Below are 18312 nucleotides of genomic sequence, written 5' to 3' on the forward strand. Positions count from 1 at the left end.
TCGCATCACTAAGTCTCGGAAATATACTTTTAAGGTATTGAAAACCTTCTCCCGTTTTATCCATTGCTTTTACAAAATTTTTCATTAAGCCTAATTTTATATGAAGGGGTGGCAATACAATATTCTGGGGTTCAACAAGACGAAGATTGGACACATTTTTCTGATTAGGTACATAGTATGTTCTTTTTGGCCACTCTTTTTGGATATAGTGTTTGCTTCGAGCTCTGCTATCCCATTCGCACATAAAACAGCAAAATTTTGTGTAACCAGCTTGCATACCTAGTAACATCCCAACTACTTTTAAATCAGAACAAATTTTCCAAGAATGTTTAGCATACTGTATTTTTTGTAGTAGATTTTTGATATCTTCATAGGTTTCTTTGATATGTACTCCATGCGCTAGAGGTACAGGTGGAAGTTCGTTACCATTATGTAACAAAACCGCCTTTAAACTTATTTTCGATGAATCAATAAATAGTCTCCACTGATCAGGTGAATAGGTACAAAACATTTTTTTCATAAGCCCATATACATCTTTGCAATAGCCTTGCAATAGACTAGATCGTTTTCCTTTTCAAAGAAATCCACAACAATACTATGTCGTTTCCGATAAGTACAGATTCTTGTCTCTGGATGCAATAAATTCCGTTGTTTTAGTCTAGAAGCTAAAAGTTCTGATTTCTCTTTTGGTAAATCAAGGTCACGAATCAGATCATTAAGTTCGCTTTGAGTTATTAGATGTGGCTCTGTTGTTGACCTTGTTGGTGGTGGCTCGTAGTCATCGTCGTCAAAATCGGTGTGGTCGGAAGCATAAACATCAACACTACTTTCTAAGCCACAACTACCACGAGAAGTTGACGGTTCGTTAGAAGTTGAGGTCGTTGGAGTTTGTAGGGTAGCTGGTTTTGACATATGACATAGACGACACATCTGGGTACTTTATAATATTTTTAGACGTCGACTTCATTCCAGTAATGTTGGGAAACAACTGAGATGCGCACGAGTTAGCGACGTAAATGCAAAATGTCAAAATATAGCAGGAATAAATAACGCGTAGACGCGATATACGACGTCTGAATGTGAAAAAAAAACAATTTTTAAATTGTTGAACATGTATTTTTTTAGTCATTTAAAAATAATAATATTATCGTAATTGGACCTAAGGATTTTTTTTATTATTTTTCTAATGATATACATACTAACAGGAACCAAAATATATAATTTTTATTTCAGAGCAAAATCCAGCAAATCGGCTAGTGTAATTTAGAAATCAAAATATTGAAAAAGAAAACAAACAAAAATTGTAAAAAAAATTTATGAAAAATGTTAATTTTTGGAATTGTACAATTTTCCGACTTTTCCGCATGGAAAGCATAAGGTATTTTTACTTCCAAACCTTCCCCGATCCACAACGAACAAAATCTTCAAAATTTCATCTAGACTGGTGCAGCCGTTCGCTTAGCGTTACTAACAAACAAACATTCATTCGTTTGTATGAGAAAAATAAACGAGCTGTTTTTAGGGGTTTTCCGGCAATTATTCGAAATTAATAATAACCATCCTTGAACCTCAATAAACATTTGAAAAAAAAAAGAATTGGTCAAATTGGTCCAGCCGTTATTGAGTTATGCGCTTAGCAATACATTTTGCGATTCATTTATAAGATTTATTTGTATAAGATGTAATTCTACACAAAACTCCATTAGCTTTAGGTATTACAAATAATAGTTAAGTGAATAAAACTATGTAGCAATTTGTTGCGGGAAACTGCAAATCACTTCCCAACTATCAAACGTGGCAATTTAAAATTTGAGTAAATTTATACGAGTATTGTGTACATATTAACGGATATTCAATTATCGTTTTCTGTGGCTTAGTAGAAAGATCCATCCAGCTGAAGTTAGCTCTTCCTTACAGGCTATACTTCTTATGGTCTGGATGTTCTTTGATTTGATTAAAATTATAATGACAAATTTTTTGGACCAAAGCTGACAGTATTTCTGTGAACAAGAAATATCAAATTGATCCAGAAGTTATAAAAAGTTGGACATATGATTATATGATAATAAGAATGCTCTTAGTTTTTCAATAAGAGCGGTACAATAAAAAAAAGGGTTTGAGATATCAATTAAATTCTTTATTCCTGTGAAATTCGATATCATTATGTATCGAATACGATTTCCTTTGCATGGCCACTACGGGCATGCTTGCAGAAGTCCAGGCCCTGAACCCAATTTTCGACGGTTTTCAAATATAAATCGGTCGATACTGCTGGTATCTGGTGATCAAGCGGCTTTGGTTTTTGAGTCAATTTGATCTTGTAAGGATGTAAATATTTTCGCAAAATTCGCCACAACCTGTCTGACTCAATTGATGCGCTAGCGGCAACAATATTCTCGACAATATTCTTTAGTCTCGTTGCTGGATCGCATATACAGCCAAACCTGGATAAGTGAGAACTGGATTAGTGAGAAAACTCTATAAGTGAGAGTAAAAGCTAGGACCCGTCAATTTAAGCTTCCAAAACCTCTATTAGTGAGAAACAAAAACCTCTGTAAGAGAGAGTCGTTTTTGCCTCATAGACCTCCGTAAGTGAGACTCTATTCTTAACATTTGTGAAACTTCCGACCATTGTTTTGTATTGTTTTCTCATCAATATTGAAACCTTTATTATATTTCGTGTAACTAAAAATGTTGTTACTCTATAGCATTCTTTTTGAATGGACACGTGTGCTTGTTTACCGCACCGTCTCCGTCCGAATTTCCTTTTCATACCATGAGCAGGGTGTACTATATTTATCATGATTTTTGTATCACCCAAAAAGAAACATCAGAGACTCCATAAAATATATATCTAAATAATCAGATTGCCAAAGTGTGTCAAGTGATGTATTATGTTTGTGAAGGAATTTTTATATTTCTTAATACTACACTTACCCGTAATTCGGCCCGGTCCGTTCTTTTTAAAACGAACGTTTTTTATTTGTGTCAGAAAGTACCCTCAATTTGTGGCGAGTGTTAAATTAGATACACAAAAGTTACGTGAGATTTACTATTACTAATCAAGCAATTGCTTGAATACTGCCACAATTTTGTTAATTATTTGTGGTTTTTTTACTGGTTTTATAAGACGCAGGACAAGTAAATTCTGTATAAAGGTGTTGTGGAAATCACAATAAAGCTTTTACACAGCTTAGTGGGACATACGATGTACTTGAAATTGTTTTTGAAAAATTACTTAGTCATGCTAGCTGTTTCTAAATGGGTAAAATTGTTACAAAACCTAATTTTATAATGACCTAAGATTTAAGCGTAATATATGCATATATATATATATGTGCATTCATACTATGCTATGAAACTAAAAGAAAAAAATTTAATTAACTTCACTTTTTTTTTTTGAAGTTAAAAGCCAAAGACGTCCAAGTTTGCTGTAGTAGTATTTAGAAAATAAGCAATATGTTCGCAGCTAAAAATGTTCGAACAATTTAAATAATTAAACATGACTAATAAAAAATTTAATTACGTTTACTCTTGCAACATAATGCTACAATATTACGTTAACTTTGGGACAATAGTTATGTTCGGGTAGACCAAAATAACTTTCTTTTCTTTTGCTTCGGACTGTGAAAAGAATGTTCTTAGACAGGTTTTAGAAAATCTATCCAAGTATTAGCTTTTAGTTGTACCAGGAATATCTCGTTTTATAGATTTTTTGGGAAAATGAATGTTTTATACGTATATTAAGATTTTTGAAGCTAATTCTTTATAACGATTGAAGTTTGATTTTTTGCTGAATTTTTTTCTTATTAATTTTAGAAATCGAATAATTAGTTTCTAAATAATTTTATTAAAAACTATTAAAAGTGCAGTAACTGAATATATACTTAAGTATATAATACTCAGTAAATTTTGCATTCGAAGTGATACAAAAAAGCTTAAAATGGGCCAATTGAATAGTGGATGTGACACTATCCATATTTAGGTGAACACCCATATCTCTCATATCTAATTTCCAATGAATTGTAAAAAAAAAACATTATCCTGATATTCCTATATTACAATGCAAAAATGGTCGAAATCCGAATACAACTACTTTCCATAGTCAAAAGATTTCAATTATTATTGATTGATCGGGATAAAACTTTGCCCGATTATTGCACTTTAAAACCAAAATTTGTCCAAAACGTACTATACGACGACTGTTCCATCCACCAGATACCTAATATGTAGACGCCAGTTCCTATTGCAATCTTTTTATTGAAAATACCGTTAAAAAATTTCCGATCCTCTTGTTGACTTTTTATCGCATATATGTGAGTTATCGTCATATATTATTAGTGGAGCGTACCTTTCTAGTCTGTAGTGCACATTTAAACATAAAATTAATGATATCAGGTGAAAACTTGCCCTACCCCCATAAAACTAATATCAAGATATTCAAACACCCGGTTGACTTTTTTCTATACTATATAATGGTACAAGAGATATGTGAGGTACATTAATGAAATTCAGATTCGAAATCAGTTAATGATATGTGACGCCAAACATAGATAAAATTGTGTCAGAAGCGGTCAATATCTCTCATATATCCAATATAAAATTTTCAAAAACGATGGTCACTGCCTTTTTTGACATCAAAGTCTTCCGTGACGGCGTCAATGCTTGGAAATCGCAGCGCTGCATTGACGCAAAAGGAGCCTATTTTGAACGTTTTTAAAGAATGTTAATGATTGGTTCATTAAGGAAATCGACTCAATCCTATTACTTTCCGCACTTTTCGTATTTCTAATCAAACATCATCAGTGAAACCGAATGTTCGAAATTTCCTGAACGGAAGTGAGCGAATCATTGATATGCTACACGAACTGATACAGCATCGTCTACGTAAACTTCACAAATTTCATTTGTGGCTTGCATGGCATTCTTACCTCTTTTATACAAAAATTTCAAAATATAGCGAATCTTCATTATTTTCACTCATTTATAACAGCTGTACCCTTTTTTAAACTTCCGCAAATTTAATTACATTTTAGTTAAACGAAGCTTTAAATCTCAGCTTTCTAACACTATATCTTATGAGATAATATGATTGGCAGCACTGTAAACTATAAGGACATCTATTGACAAAACACGAAAAGACTTTTTTGACTATCCCACTTAATAAAAAGTGCTTTCCAAACTAAACAGGACTTTAAAAAAAAGCAACAGAACAAATGGGTTTTTCAGCAAATTTTATTCAAAATAGTCTCCTTCTGCTTCAATACAACTTTTTGCATGGTCCAAAAGCATATCAAAAGAGTGTTTTAGCTCGTTGGCCGGTATAGTCGCCAGGTTGCTGGTGCAAGCCTTTTGAATGGCCTCTTCGTCTGCATAACGCTTGCCTTTTATGGACAAAAGCATTTTTCCGAAAAGGAAAAAATCGCACGGTGCAATATCAGATGAATAAGGGGAGTGGTTAATGGTTAAAATGTGATTTTTGGTCAAATAATTGGTCACAAGCGTCGATTGATGAGATGATGTTAGTCGTCAGTCAATTTGTGAGAAACAAATCGTGCACCCACCTTTCGTAAGCCCAAATGTTTGGTCAAAACGCGATAAATCGATGTTTTGGAGATGTTCAGTTCCATTTCCATGAATTTCGATAATGAGTTTTGATGAATTCACGCACGGTTTCTATGGAATTTCCGGTGATATCACGAATTTTGATTGGCCCACGTGTTGATCGTCATTTATGCCCCTACAACTCCTTTGAAAACTATGAAACCCCTCGTGCACTCTGCTACGGAATAGGCAATCATCGCCATAAGCTTGTTTCATCAATTGAAACGTTTCGGTAAAAGTTTTACCAATTTTAAAATAAATTTTAATTTTGGATCTTTGTTCAAAGCTCATTTTCGCACCGATAACACAAACATACTGACACTTTAAACGCAATAACTTCACTTTCAATATATAAAATGTCATTAAATCACTAGAAAATCGATATAGATAGCAGAAGTTGTGAAAGTAACAACTTTGTAGTTTCTACGCTTCCTCAGCAATAATTGCTCACTGCTTAGAAATTTCGTTTATTTTACCAAACTTCAAGCGTATTCTGACATAATACTACTACATCTTTCTAGTATCCGCCTCTTTCGGAATAAAACTCTTTCTTTTCTTTCTTTCAGCTAACTTTAAACGCTCAGTGTAGATCAATATGTGTGATACTTTAAAGAAAACAAATGGAAATGCTATATCTAGCGTATTTTGGTTAGCTTTGAATATAACTGAGAATGGCTTAAGATCTTATATCAATGTTTGTGTTAATATTATGTCTTTCGATTGTTTGGTTGATTTTTTCTTGGAATACTTTGAGTTCACTTTATATCACATAATCCAAACTTCAGTAAAATATGTTGATTTTAATACAAATATTTTGGGTAAAGAGAAAATTGAAGTAATGAATAATTATAAAAAGAAGTGTTCCATTCACAATTTCGTCCAAAAATTTTGAATTGATATGCAATAATTTTAAATAATATACATATGTATCGACTTTATAAACATGATATATATATAAATTTACGGAAATATATATTTCAAGAAGCTATTTCACCACATTAAACCATTTTTATACTCTCGCAACAAAGTTGCTAAAGAGAGTATTATAGTTTTGTTCACATAACGGTTGTTTGTAAGTCCTAAAACTAAAGAGTCAGATATAGGGTTATATATACCAAAGTGATCAGGGTGACGAGTAGAGTTGAAATCCGGAYGTCTGTCTGTCCGTCTGTCCGTCCGTCCATGCAAGCTGTAACTTGAGTAAAAATTGAGATATCATGATGAAACTTGGTACACGTATTACTTGGCTCCATAAGAAGGTAAGGTTCGAAGATGGGCAAAATCGGCCCACTGCCACGCCCACAAAATGGCGGAAACCGAAAACCTAGAAAGTGTCATAACTAAGCCATAAATGAAGATATTAAAATGAAATTTGGCACAAAGGATCGCATTAGGGAGGGGCATATTTGCACGTAATTTTTTTGGAAAAGTGGGCGTGGCCCCGCCCCCTACTAACTTTTTTGTAAATATCTCGAAAACTACTACAGTTATGTCAACCAAACTGTACAGAGTCGTTTCCCTCAGGCATTTCCATATACAGTTCAAAAATGGAAGAAATCGTATAATAATAACCACGCCCACCTCCCATACAAAGGTTATGTTGAAAAACACTAAAAGTGCGTTAACCGACTAACAAAAAACGTCAGAAACACTAAATTTTACGGAAGAAATTTCAAAAGGAAGCTGCATCCAGGCTTTTTTTTAAAATTGAAAATGGGCGTGGCGTCGCCCTTTTATGGACCAAAAAGCATATCTCAGGAAGTACTCTACCGATTTCAATGAAATTCGGTATGTAATATTTTCTTAACACCCTGATGACATGTACCAAATATGGGTGAAATCAGTTCACACCCACGCCTGAAATCTCGATTATCACTCGGGTGACACCCGAACTTAGCCCTTCCTTACTTGTTCACTTTAAATTAATTAAATTACACCATAAACTTTTAAATAAATCCACATTTTACACTTTTAGCAGGTTTTTTACCTAAAAAATCTGTATTTTAAAAATTACATTTACGTTGCTGTGGCAGAGTGATTCAAGATGGATTTGAAGGACAAAATTTAACACAAAAAATAACATAACATTTGTATAACATATTTAATAAATACTTTGAATATTTTTACTTGATACATATACTCTAAATGTCTTTAATCGTAATAAATCACAGTTAATGTTCAATGAAGCGAAAATCGATGTACAATATTTTGGCCAATCGGTCCTTTGTTAATACAAATAAACTTGATGGTCTTCCTACTCGTGAACACGCCACGTATAATTGCCCATGGGAGAAACATGGATTTTCCAAGTCTAATCCGCAAATAGACATTGTTTGGCCTTGAGATTTATTTATAGTCATCGCGAAAGCTAAACGAATGGGAAACTGTAGTCTTTTAAATGGTATGGGAGAATCGGATGGTATCATCGGAATACGTGGTAACAAAACAATTTCTCCTTTAAACTTTCCTGTCAAAATAGGGTTTAGGAGGGTTTAAATTACGCAGTAGAATAATCGGTGAACCAATTTTCATTCCTGATATGTCTAAAGAGTTTAAAAATTCAATTGGGAATTCACTGCCTCGTTTTCTACTACAGAAGCGTCGATAGTCTTAAATAACATTAAATCACCAGCTAATACTTTTTGTATCTGGTAGTTAATCAGATCAACATCAACATTTTTTGCTGCTAAAATTGCACGATTACTAAACTAGTCATGATATAAATAGTTATTTAGTATATCTGGGAAGACACTCTCAATCAGTTCATTTTTAGTTTGAACAACAGTACGGAAATTATCTAGCAATCTAACACGTTGAGTATGTTGATGAAATTCTATTTCACCGTTTCCAAGATCCAGTAATTGTTTAGAAAATTCTTGTGCTGTTGGATCATTTTGGAGTTGTACTCGCGTATTTTTCTTGTCAGTCTGAGTGTTTCAACATTTCCCAATAAAATTTATTGTTTTAGGCATGCATTAACTTCATCTGCAAAAGTAGAGCGAGGAATAACTGGCAACGTTTGCCGAAAATCACCAGAGAGTAATAAAATAGTACCACCGAGAAGTCTGTCACTATTGTTTAAATCCTGCATAGTCCTGTTTAATGCTTGTGAGCCATAGTACACTCATCCCAAATTATGATCGAAGTGTTGCGAACACTGCTGCCATTCCGCTTCTTTTTTTGATTGCATTTGGATTGTTATGAACATCTATTGGTAGCTTTAAAGCAGAATGTGCTGTCCGCCCACCATTCAACAAAGTAGCAGCTATGCCTGAAGAGGCAACTGCTAATGCAATTTTATGTTGTGACCGTAGTTTCACAAGAATGAAGGATAACAAATATGTTTTACCGGTCCCACCTGGTGCATCTAAATAGAAAAAATCGCCTTGTTTGGCATTAACAGTCAACATAATTCGATTGCATCTGCTCTTCAGGTAATAATGGTTCATTGTTAGTAACAAGAGTGGTAAACTTGAGACTAAGTGGTAAACTTGAGATCATAATACATAAATCTTCAATCATTAATAATGCTTCGTTATACATATCTTGTGTGAAGTCTAAGTTCGTAGAGTGGTTGATTTGTTTATGTCGGTAGAATATATCTTCACTCATGTAGTTCTTATATTTTTGCCACAATGTAGGTGACTGTGTTGGAAAACATGTCGTCAAAATAATGGCAAACAGTTGACGAATATTACTCGGCGAGGACGTTAAAGCAGCATCAGCAAGTGTCAGATTCCAATGGCTGCCATCTTCTAAAAGTTACAACACGTGACATGCGTCTTTATATGTACTGAACAATTGGCTATTAACTGTTCGCAAAAATTGAAAAGAGATTTGTCCAGGAACATTTACCAACAATAAACGCAGAAAAAAGCATTCACGTTGTTTTGGATGTACAGTCATCGCCCCAGTGCATTAGATATATGTCTTAGGTTTAAATATGCCTGCAGTTGAAGGATGTCGTTCTCCCTTTTTACGTGGTTCCCATCAAATATCAGTGTATAATAGTGTTTTTGCGAATTGACCATACATATCAGTTTTTTGACAAAGAGTGAAATACACACGTTGTCCATTTTCAAGATGCACTGCACGATGTTGGATAGCAGGTTCCCTATGGTGTATGGGGAAGCTAAGTATGCGCCAGATAGCTTCATTGCTGCTAATGTATCTACCCATTTGGTAGCGTGTTATTTCATCATTTTCGTCTATATTTTGTACTCCAAATATGGCCAAAACACTGCCCTTATGAACGTACTTGCAAATACACTTGACGGATTTGACAGAACTGCAAAGCTCAACATTAATGTGAGCCTTATACGTTTTGGAGAGTAGTGGTGAGTATTTTACTACCCATTGATTGTCAATTTCTAATTGGTTAGAATTTGAAGTACTCATTTTATATGTATGACCACCATTATCAGCGTTTCTGCGGCGATACAATGGACAATCATCAATACCAGTAATGGTATGATTTGTGAATTTCTTAGGAAAATTTTTCTTACGTTTCCCATTTTCCATGCATGGTGATGTCATGTTAAATGCTCCACGCGGGAATTCGGCAGAAATAATTTGATCAATTTCCTCTTGACGAATTTTATCTTCAAGCCAAATTAAAATGTGAGCATGAGGTAAGCCTCGTTTCTGCCACTCAATTGAATATGACCAACAACACGTTTTGCCTAAAACTGAATATTTTGTTATAAAATCAATCAAAGATTTCAACTTTGGTTTAAACACTCGTGCAATAATATCATGAGGATGTACTGATGTACTGATTGTTGACCTGGTAATAATAAAAATTGGATTTCTTCCCAATTGGGATTACACGTAAATGTTATAAATTATTCTGGACGACCGTAATGTAATATTCTTGCATGTTTCGTAGGCTACCTATGTAGCTGGAAGGTAAAATAACAGCAGTGCCGATTTCATTTGTGTTTAAATTTCCCTCGACGTTTCCCACAATAGCATCTCGTAAGTGAATGTAGTCCTCTGATCGTAGTTTAGCTTGGTTGAACCGAGTTAATCGCAAACATTCGCTTTTAATTTTAGCAAACATATCCACAACGTATTGATGATACAATTGACGATATCGAAAGATATAGTTGTCTTGTTTGTGTCTAATTATTAGTCGATACGAATAGTAGTTCATTGAACTAACTTTTTTATTTAATTCATTACCATTGACTGGATCACACTGTTTAATGTTGATATGAATCCATCTTGTTCTAGCCAAAATATCAGTGGGTACTAGAGTGCATCGTACGAGCGGTGTAAATCTGAAATTCTATTTACTGAATTATCTCGGCGTGTAATTTTTATGGATCTGTTATCACCTGGATCACCGAGCATAATAATAGCAACTTCATCAACAGTTGGTGCATTGAATCTGCCGGCGTGTTCTCCCACAGGGACTTTGTCCGCTTTAATGACAATTTGATAATTGTCACGTGGTGACACTCTTTTAAACAATTGAACCAATTGATTATTGCTCTCCAAAAATAATTCTAACGACAATAAAATTGCTATCTCTTCTGCTTGTTCAATAAAATTATACTGGCATCGAGTTGTTACATGTTCTTCGCAATTGCCCCTTAAATAAATCTGAAGAAATTTAGCATCTTCATTTGGCATCGGCATCAATGATCCAATTTTATGGTATACCTGGCCTTGAATTTTGAATGTTGTTTCAAAATTACGTCCATCAGATGACAAATCACAAACTTCGGATGCTCCAAACGACGTCAGTTTTAGGCACGAATTGAATGTTCGTGTCCTACGCAAAAATAATTTTGATTCATTTGAAATGCCAGAAAGAAGGGATTTCAAAGTTTCAGGTGGTGTAGGGAGTGGTGTCAATACAACTTTTCCTGAAGCCCAACACATGCCGGGTGTTTCATTGTGAAAATTTAACGCCTGACAATAATAGCATATTTTGTACATCGCACCAATAGTGACTTTGGAATCAGCCGAGTAATTGATGTCTGGTTCGTAATGAAATGCAAGACGAACAAATGATCGACGTGTTACTGCACGGTTGGTCCGATGATTTTCTCGGTTTTGTTCTCTAATTGAATCTATGTGTTGTTGACGGGCCACCCTGGCTCTCAATACATTTTCTTGTCGGCGATTATCACGCTGTTCTCGTGATTCTCATGCATGAATTTCAGCTGTACGAATTCTTTGAGCTACATTTCTTTCTGCTCTCTGTTCGACTGATTCATGAGCTCTTTCAACACGTGCACGTCGAATCTCTTTGCTACTGGCGTTAAGGTTAGATTTTTTTTCGGTGGTATGTTACTAAAAATATTAATTGAATTTTTAATGTGAATGAATTTCACTGTTCTCTGAATTTGTAGATTATATATTTGGTTGTATTTATATAAGTGTAAATTAGAAGTAAGACATAATGTTAATTAGTAAGATTTGAATTTGAGACTTTCCACCTGTGTGCTCCAGCACCGGTTAGCAAATAAACCGCTGTAGAATTTGAAATTCTGGATTTCAGTTAAACGAAAAGGTCTCCACTTACTGTAGTTGCTGCTTTTGTTGTGGGTTGTTTTCCAATGGAGAAATAATACCCAGCTCTTCGCACAGGGTTGCAAAGTCTTTAAATTTTTTTGTTTGTATTTTCAATGATAAATGAGCAATAAAAAAATAAATAAAAAACAGTACAGTCAAAACCAGTATTTTTATAAATCAGCTAAAATATATTGCTTTTTTAACTTGCAATGTGTTTAAACTCAATTAGATTTATCATTCCTTACCACTGGTGGGGGGAAATGAAGAGACCTTCACTGAGCTGAGAATTATTTCATTCTGTTTTTATTTTTAAATTTTGAAGCCTTATATACTATTTTTCAAAATATCCTAAATAACTAAATATATGTGTATGCTTATATGTATGTATGTTGGCTATTGTTTTAACCTATGTTGTGTGACCTTGGGTTTGTTTTAATGAGCGTACATTTACAAAAAGTTGCTAAAATGTATTCTGTTGTTTTCAAGTGTACAATTCAATACATGTGTGTGAGTGTGTTTAATGTTATCTCTTTTGTAAACTTATGACTTGTGTCTACCCATGCATTTTTATTATTATTAGATGTGGGTTGCATCTAAATGCATAATGTATGTATGTATGTACATATATTAACATATAAACAGATATTTATATTTAGTAGAATTTCGGCTTTATAAATATATATACATATATGTAACTTACTTACTGTCTCTGTACATTTTAGGATTCCTCTAAGAATGAATAAAAAGACATCTACATATGTTTAAATGATTCATTTTTTTTTTATTTTTTCACATTTTTAACTAATCTTATTTAATTTTTCAGACAATTTAGCCATAACCTCTGACAGCGAGGGTTAGTGCTTGCGTCATTTGGTTCAGCACCCCTGCCATCTGCACATTCTGCTCTACAATTTTCCTTTGTAGAGCAATGGCCTCCTCCTCTCGCTTTTCTCGATCCTCCACTTTTTTTAGCACTGCTCCAAGCATCTTCGCTGCAGTCAATTTTTCAGAAGGGATGTAAGAAGGCGATGGCATAGGAGAAGAAACGATGGGAGGAGATAGGGAATCTGGAGGTGATGGTGAGGAAGAAATATTTATAGAAAGAACAAGAAAAGCTGGCGATGCGACTGTTGGTGAGGGCGCTGGAGCAGGCGATGTGACTGTTGGTGGTGGCGAGAAAGCTGGAGCTTAAGCTATATTTAAATACAACGGCAAAACCTGTAAGTATAAAAAGGACCAATTATTTCCTCATGTAATAATAAAATATATAGTCCGACAAATATTAAATTAAAATATTATCTGGTGACCCGATGTCTCAACACCCGGCAATCCATCCACCCCCGTTGCCCGAAAAGTTGTAATTGCTTGCTCCTCGGATTCAGTGATTCAATTTATGGGAGGGCCTACACCAGTCGCTTGCGCATATGCCTTCAGTTTGCGTGCTCGCGATCGCAACTGATGTTTCCAATGCATCAGGGACTATGGAAACATATTTTAATAATGTGAAACATACACAAGCACATATGATTTTACCTCCCTCCACTTGACTGCCGACCGAGTTGGCTCTCTTAAGGCATTTAAATTATCTGCTAACTCCGATCAAAGTATTTGGAGCCCTTGAGGGTTGGTCGGAGTTAGCTTCCCCCGTTGCAACTCAGGATGCTGCTTGCAAAACATTATGTAATGTTGCAGCTGCTCCTGAGTTGTCCTTTCCGTTTTTGTACGCCTAGGGATATATGAAATTATTGTATACACATACAGTAAGGGACAAAAGTGTTCACGAATATATGAAATTTTAATTCGCTTGCTATTTCAAAAATTTGAAAGCAGTCTTGTAAATTCTCAAGCGTTACGTTAATTACCAGCCGGTAGCACTTTTTTAAACTAACGGGACTTTTACTGGTTCTATGAGTCGAAGAAAACAGAAATAATGTGTGAACAGTTTTGACCACAATGAGATTTTGTGCACAATTGAGTTCCAAGTTTAATTTTAATACGGAAAAGCTAAAGTTTACTTATTTATTTAATTTATTTACATTTAATGTTTAAGTATTTAAATCCTAAAAAATAACTTTTTAGTTGCTTTATGATGGGAAAAGTCGTAAATCCTGTTTTGAAGAAAAATGTGCTGGAAGACATTAAAAATTGTGTTTCTTACTGAGAAATCGCAAAAAAATATAAAAATTCTCTGGGATTAATTACTAAAATAAAAAAGCAGAATGATTTAACAGTACCATGAAATAGTGGAGGCCGTCCGAAGAAGTTATCCCCAGTTGTAGCACGAATAGTTAGGCGCTTAATTGTTACAGGAGCAACAAATACCACAGTGGATACCAATAGGTTCATGGAGTGAGTGTCAGCGACAAAACAGTAAGAAGATGCCTAAAAAATAACGGGCTCAAGGCCAGAGCAATGGTAAAAAAACCTCTCTTAAGTGTCAAACACCGTAAGGCTCGTTTGGAGTTTGCCAAAAAACATGAACACTTCACAATCGATGATTGGAAGAGAGTGACTTGGTCTGGCGAAACTATAATAAATCGAATAGGATCAGATGGGCGTGCATGGATGTGGATAAACAGGTTGGTTTACAGGAGCGCAACATATGCCAAACAATGAAATTTGGAGGTGGATCACAGATGGCTTGGGGATGTTTTCGCGGAAATGAGCTGGGTGTCCTTCGGAGGATCGATGGTATAATGCGTACCACAGACTATATTGATATTCTGAAGGACTCATATCTTCCAAGTCTAGATATATTTGGACTCGAACGTGACCAAGGAGATATTTTCATGCAGGATTTTCATGCACCGCAAAAGTTACCAAATCGTGGTTTGTGGATAACGGGATCAAACTGCTCGATTGGCCTCCGCAGTCCCCAGATTTGAATCCCATTGAGTATCTTTGGGCGATTTTAAAAAGAAAAATTTTTGCTGAAAAGGATATTCCAAAAACGGTTAATGAATTGTGGGAGCGGGTCCTCCACGCATGGCAAAATATAAGCCCAAACATTTTAGACAACCTCATAAATAGTATGCCAAAAAGGATTGAAGCTTTGAAAAAAATCGCGCGGTGGTCACACAAAATATTGACTGAACTTTTGAGTCTACGGACAAAAGTGTTCACACTTATATCTTCTGAATATTAAGTATTTTTAAAACGTTATTTTTAAATTTTAGAATTAAGTTATTGGATTTGAAAGAGCAAATTTACTACTCTTTTAAATGTATACATTATTTTTTTTGTGTAAGGTGTCTAATAAAATATCTAAGCTTTAAGAAAAATTTTGGTATTTTCGTAAACAGTTTTGTCCCTTACCTATGCTTATTTTTATTAAAACAGCTGTTTGATAGCAAAAAGCTTTTTACCTCACGTGGCGACTTTTTTAAGCTTTTTTCTTATGAGGTTTGAGCAAGAATAGGATCACAAAACATGCCTCACAAGAAATCTCTCAAATTTTTCCTCTCAACTCAGTAAGTTAAGGACTGTAAGTTTACATTCGTAAATTTGTAATTTAATTAAACTTATTTGTGCTGGTAACCCTTCCCTCAATATATATTTTTTTTTTTAACGCAGAAAGGAGTACTACGCGAAAGTACTTCAGTCACTCCGGGTATTCGCTCGGCCATGATTATTTTTTTAGAACGAGATCAAAGGCCGCCAATTTCTTAATAAGTTCTAGGTGATAGTTTATAGTAATATATTATATGATATGTATATGCATATATAAAAATGAAACCCGTTTTCCGTTGTCACGGCATCAAGCGTGAATGGCTGAACCGATTTGGCTGAGTTTTTTTGGGAAAGTAACTTAGAACCAGGGGCTGGGCATAGGCTTTTCATGTTAAAGTTAAAAAAATGCATGAGGATATTATTTTTTTTTTTTCTTTTTTTTTTTTTTTTTTTTTTTTTTTTTGTTTTTTTCTTTTTTTTTTTTTTTGTAGTTTTCTAATACTCTGTACAATGTTCTTATGGAAAAAAATATTAAGAAAATCTCTCAGAAAGATTGAAACATATACATTTAATTTTGCATATTTTAAAAAACGCGCGTAACGAATGTAAAATTAATTTAGTTTAAATGTCAACGTCATTCAATTTAAAAAAAAAAAGAAATTGTAGTAATCTGTTTTCATGTAAATTTTATTAAGCTTTTGATAAAGTTCGTTTTGTTTTAAAAACTAAGAAGTTTGTTTGCTAATAAGTGTTTATTAATCACTGTAAGTTCAATTCACCTTATATAGATTTTTGGTAACTTTTAGTGACTACACACTATTACAATTTGGTATATGTACATGGTTAAACAGAAAAAATATGAGATCTTTTTATTTTCAGTTGGATTTTCGTTTTTAACAATGCCACCAATCAGACGTACAAACTTAGGACTAGAAATAATGTAAGTCAAAGAAATATAAGAGCAAATCAAACAAATGAGCAACGCTCAGAAATGCAAAATGAACTACAAAGGAATCGAAATCAACATAGAAATGTTGTGTTTAATCCCCACAGAGCTGCATTATATTATAATGTGGCAATTGAATACAGTTCAGAGCAAATTGTTACTAGTGGACTAATGAATATTGTGTGTTCACATTGCAATGCATTGAAATTCAAAAATAAAGTCCCTGGATTGTGTTGCGCCAGCGGCCAAGTCAAATTGACGCCATTGGTACCATCACCAGAGCCACTACATTCATTGGTTTCCGGAAATGGGCCAGATTCTGATCATATTTTGACTCACATCCAGCAATACAATAATTGCTTTCAAATGACATCATTTGGCGCAACAAAAGTTATTCGAGACAATTTTATGCCTACTTTTAAGGTAAGTAAATATAATGGTAAAAAATTTTATTCAGTTTTACAACCATGTAGCTGGTGCAAAATGTATTGAGCCAGTGTTGTGTAGATGTGTTTACAAAGTGTTCCACTACTTGGTAAAGCCTACTAAAGCTGATATGGAAAGCTACTGTTCAATGTTGAGGTTTAGTTTTAATTTGAAATTATCTATAAAATATTTTGGCAGTATTTTGCGAGCCACATGGTGGTACAAACAATTTGCTATGCAATTGCCTAAATACATATTTATATTATTGCAGACTCCGTGTCAAATATATCATCGAACAGGTTCCTTATTGCCAATGCCTGATGAAGACTATACATTTTTGCAAATATATTTTATGGGCGATTCAGCAAGAGAAGTCGATCAGCGTTGCGCATACAACAACTCAGTGAGAAGATCCATTGTGGAAAAACTTCAAACATTTTTCCATCAACACAATGAATTAGTTGCATTATCCACAACTGCATTAGACCTCATGCCATCAGATAATCATAAAAAGAAAAGAAAATATTAAAGTTTAAACATATAAATACATATATATATGTATACGCTTCTATGTCTAAAAAAAAAATTATACATGCATATATCCCACATATGTACATATATTTGTCATTCTTCAAGTAAGTATGTATTACTTATGTATATATATTGTACAAGAGTATAATTTGTAACTTAATATACAACATAATTTATACGAATAACATATACATATGTTTACATACATTTGTACATGTACATTCAGACATATCCATAAACAATTGAATTTGCGGAAATTATTCTAATTTTCTTTTCGCGGTTTCTCCTTACTGGTAAAAATTAAACACCAAATATGTAGATTCTTAACGATTTTTCTTTGTTCTTTTTTTTACGTGATTCTTTTTTCAATATTAATTACAATAAAAAACAGGTAAGGAATGGCTAAGTTCGGGTGTCACCGAACATTTTATACTCTCGCATCAAATACCGTATTTTTTTGTTAAGTTTTATTCTGCTATCATCATCCTAATGTATATATTATACAGAGAAGGCATCAGATAGCGTCACAAATAGCGTTACATTGGAAGAAGGCGTGGTTGTGAACCGATTTCACCCATATTTCGTACATGCCGTCAGGGTGTTAAGAAACTATTATGTAATGAATTTCATTGAAATCAATCGAGTAGTTCCTTAGATATGGTTTTGGTCCATAAGAGCGCGACCCCACGCCCATTTTCAATTTAAAAAGAAAAAGCCTGGGTGCAGCTTCCTTCTGCCATTTCTTCCGTAAAATTTAGTGTTTCTGACGTTTTTTGTTAGTCGGTTAACGCACTTTTAGTGATTTTCAACATAACCTTTGTATGGGAGGT

At 34.1% G+C, this 18312-nt stretch overlaps 1 protein-coding gene across 1 annotated transcript in view; it reads left to right on the forward strand.

The window, feature by feature from the left end:
• LOC108971093 overlaps positions 1-17480 on the forward strand; it is a 37602-nt gene extending 20122 nt beyond the window's left edge. The window contains exons 2-5 of the mRNA XM_018936922.1: positions 12953-13349; positions 16459-16519; positions 16633-16948; positions 17223-17480. Of these exons, the coding sequence (XP_018792467.1) occupies positions 16479-16519; positions 16633-16948; positions 17223-17480 (615 nt within the window). The 5' untranslated portion in view covers positions 12953-13349; positions 16459-16478. The remainder of the gene's footprint in view (positions 1-12952; positions 13350-16458; positions 16520-16632; positions 16949-17222) is intronic.
• The last annotated feature ends 832 nt before the right edge of the window (positions 17481-18312 follow it).

The sequence above is a fragment of the Bactrocera latifrons genome, unplaced genomic scaffold, assembly GCF_001853355.1.
Source record: "Bactrocera latifrons isolate USDA-ARS-PBARC rearing strain unplaced genomic scaffold, ASM185335v1 scaffold_321, whole genome shotgun sequence".
NCBI lineage: Eukaryota > Metazoa > Arthropoda > Insecta > Diptera > Tephritidae > Bactrocera > Bactrocera latifrons.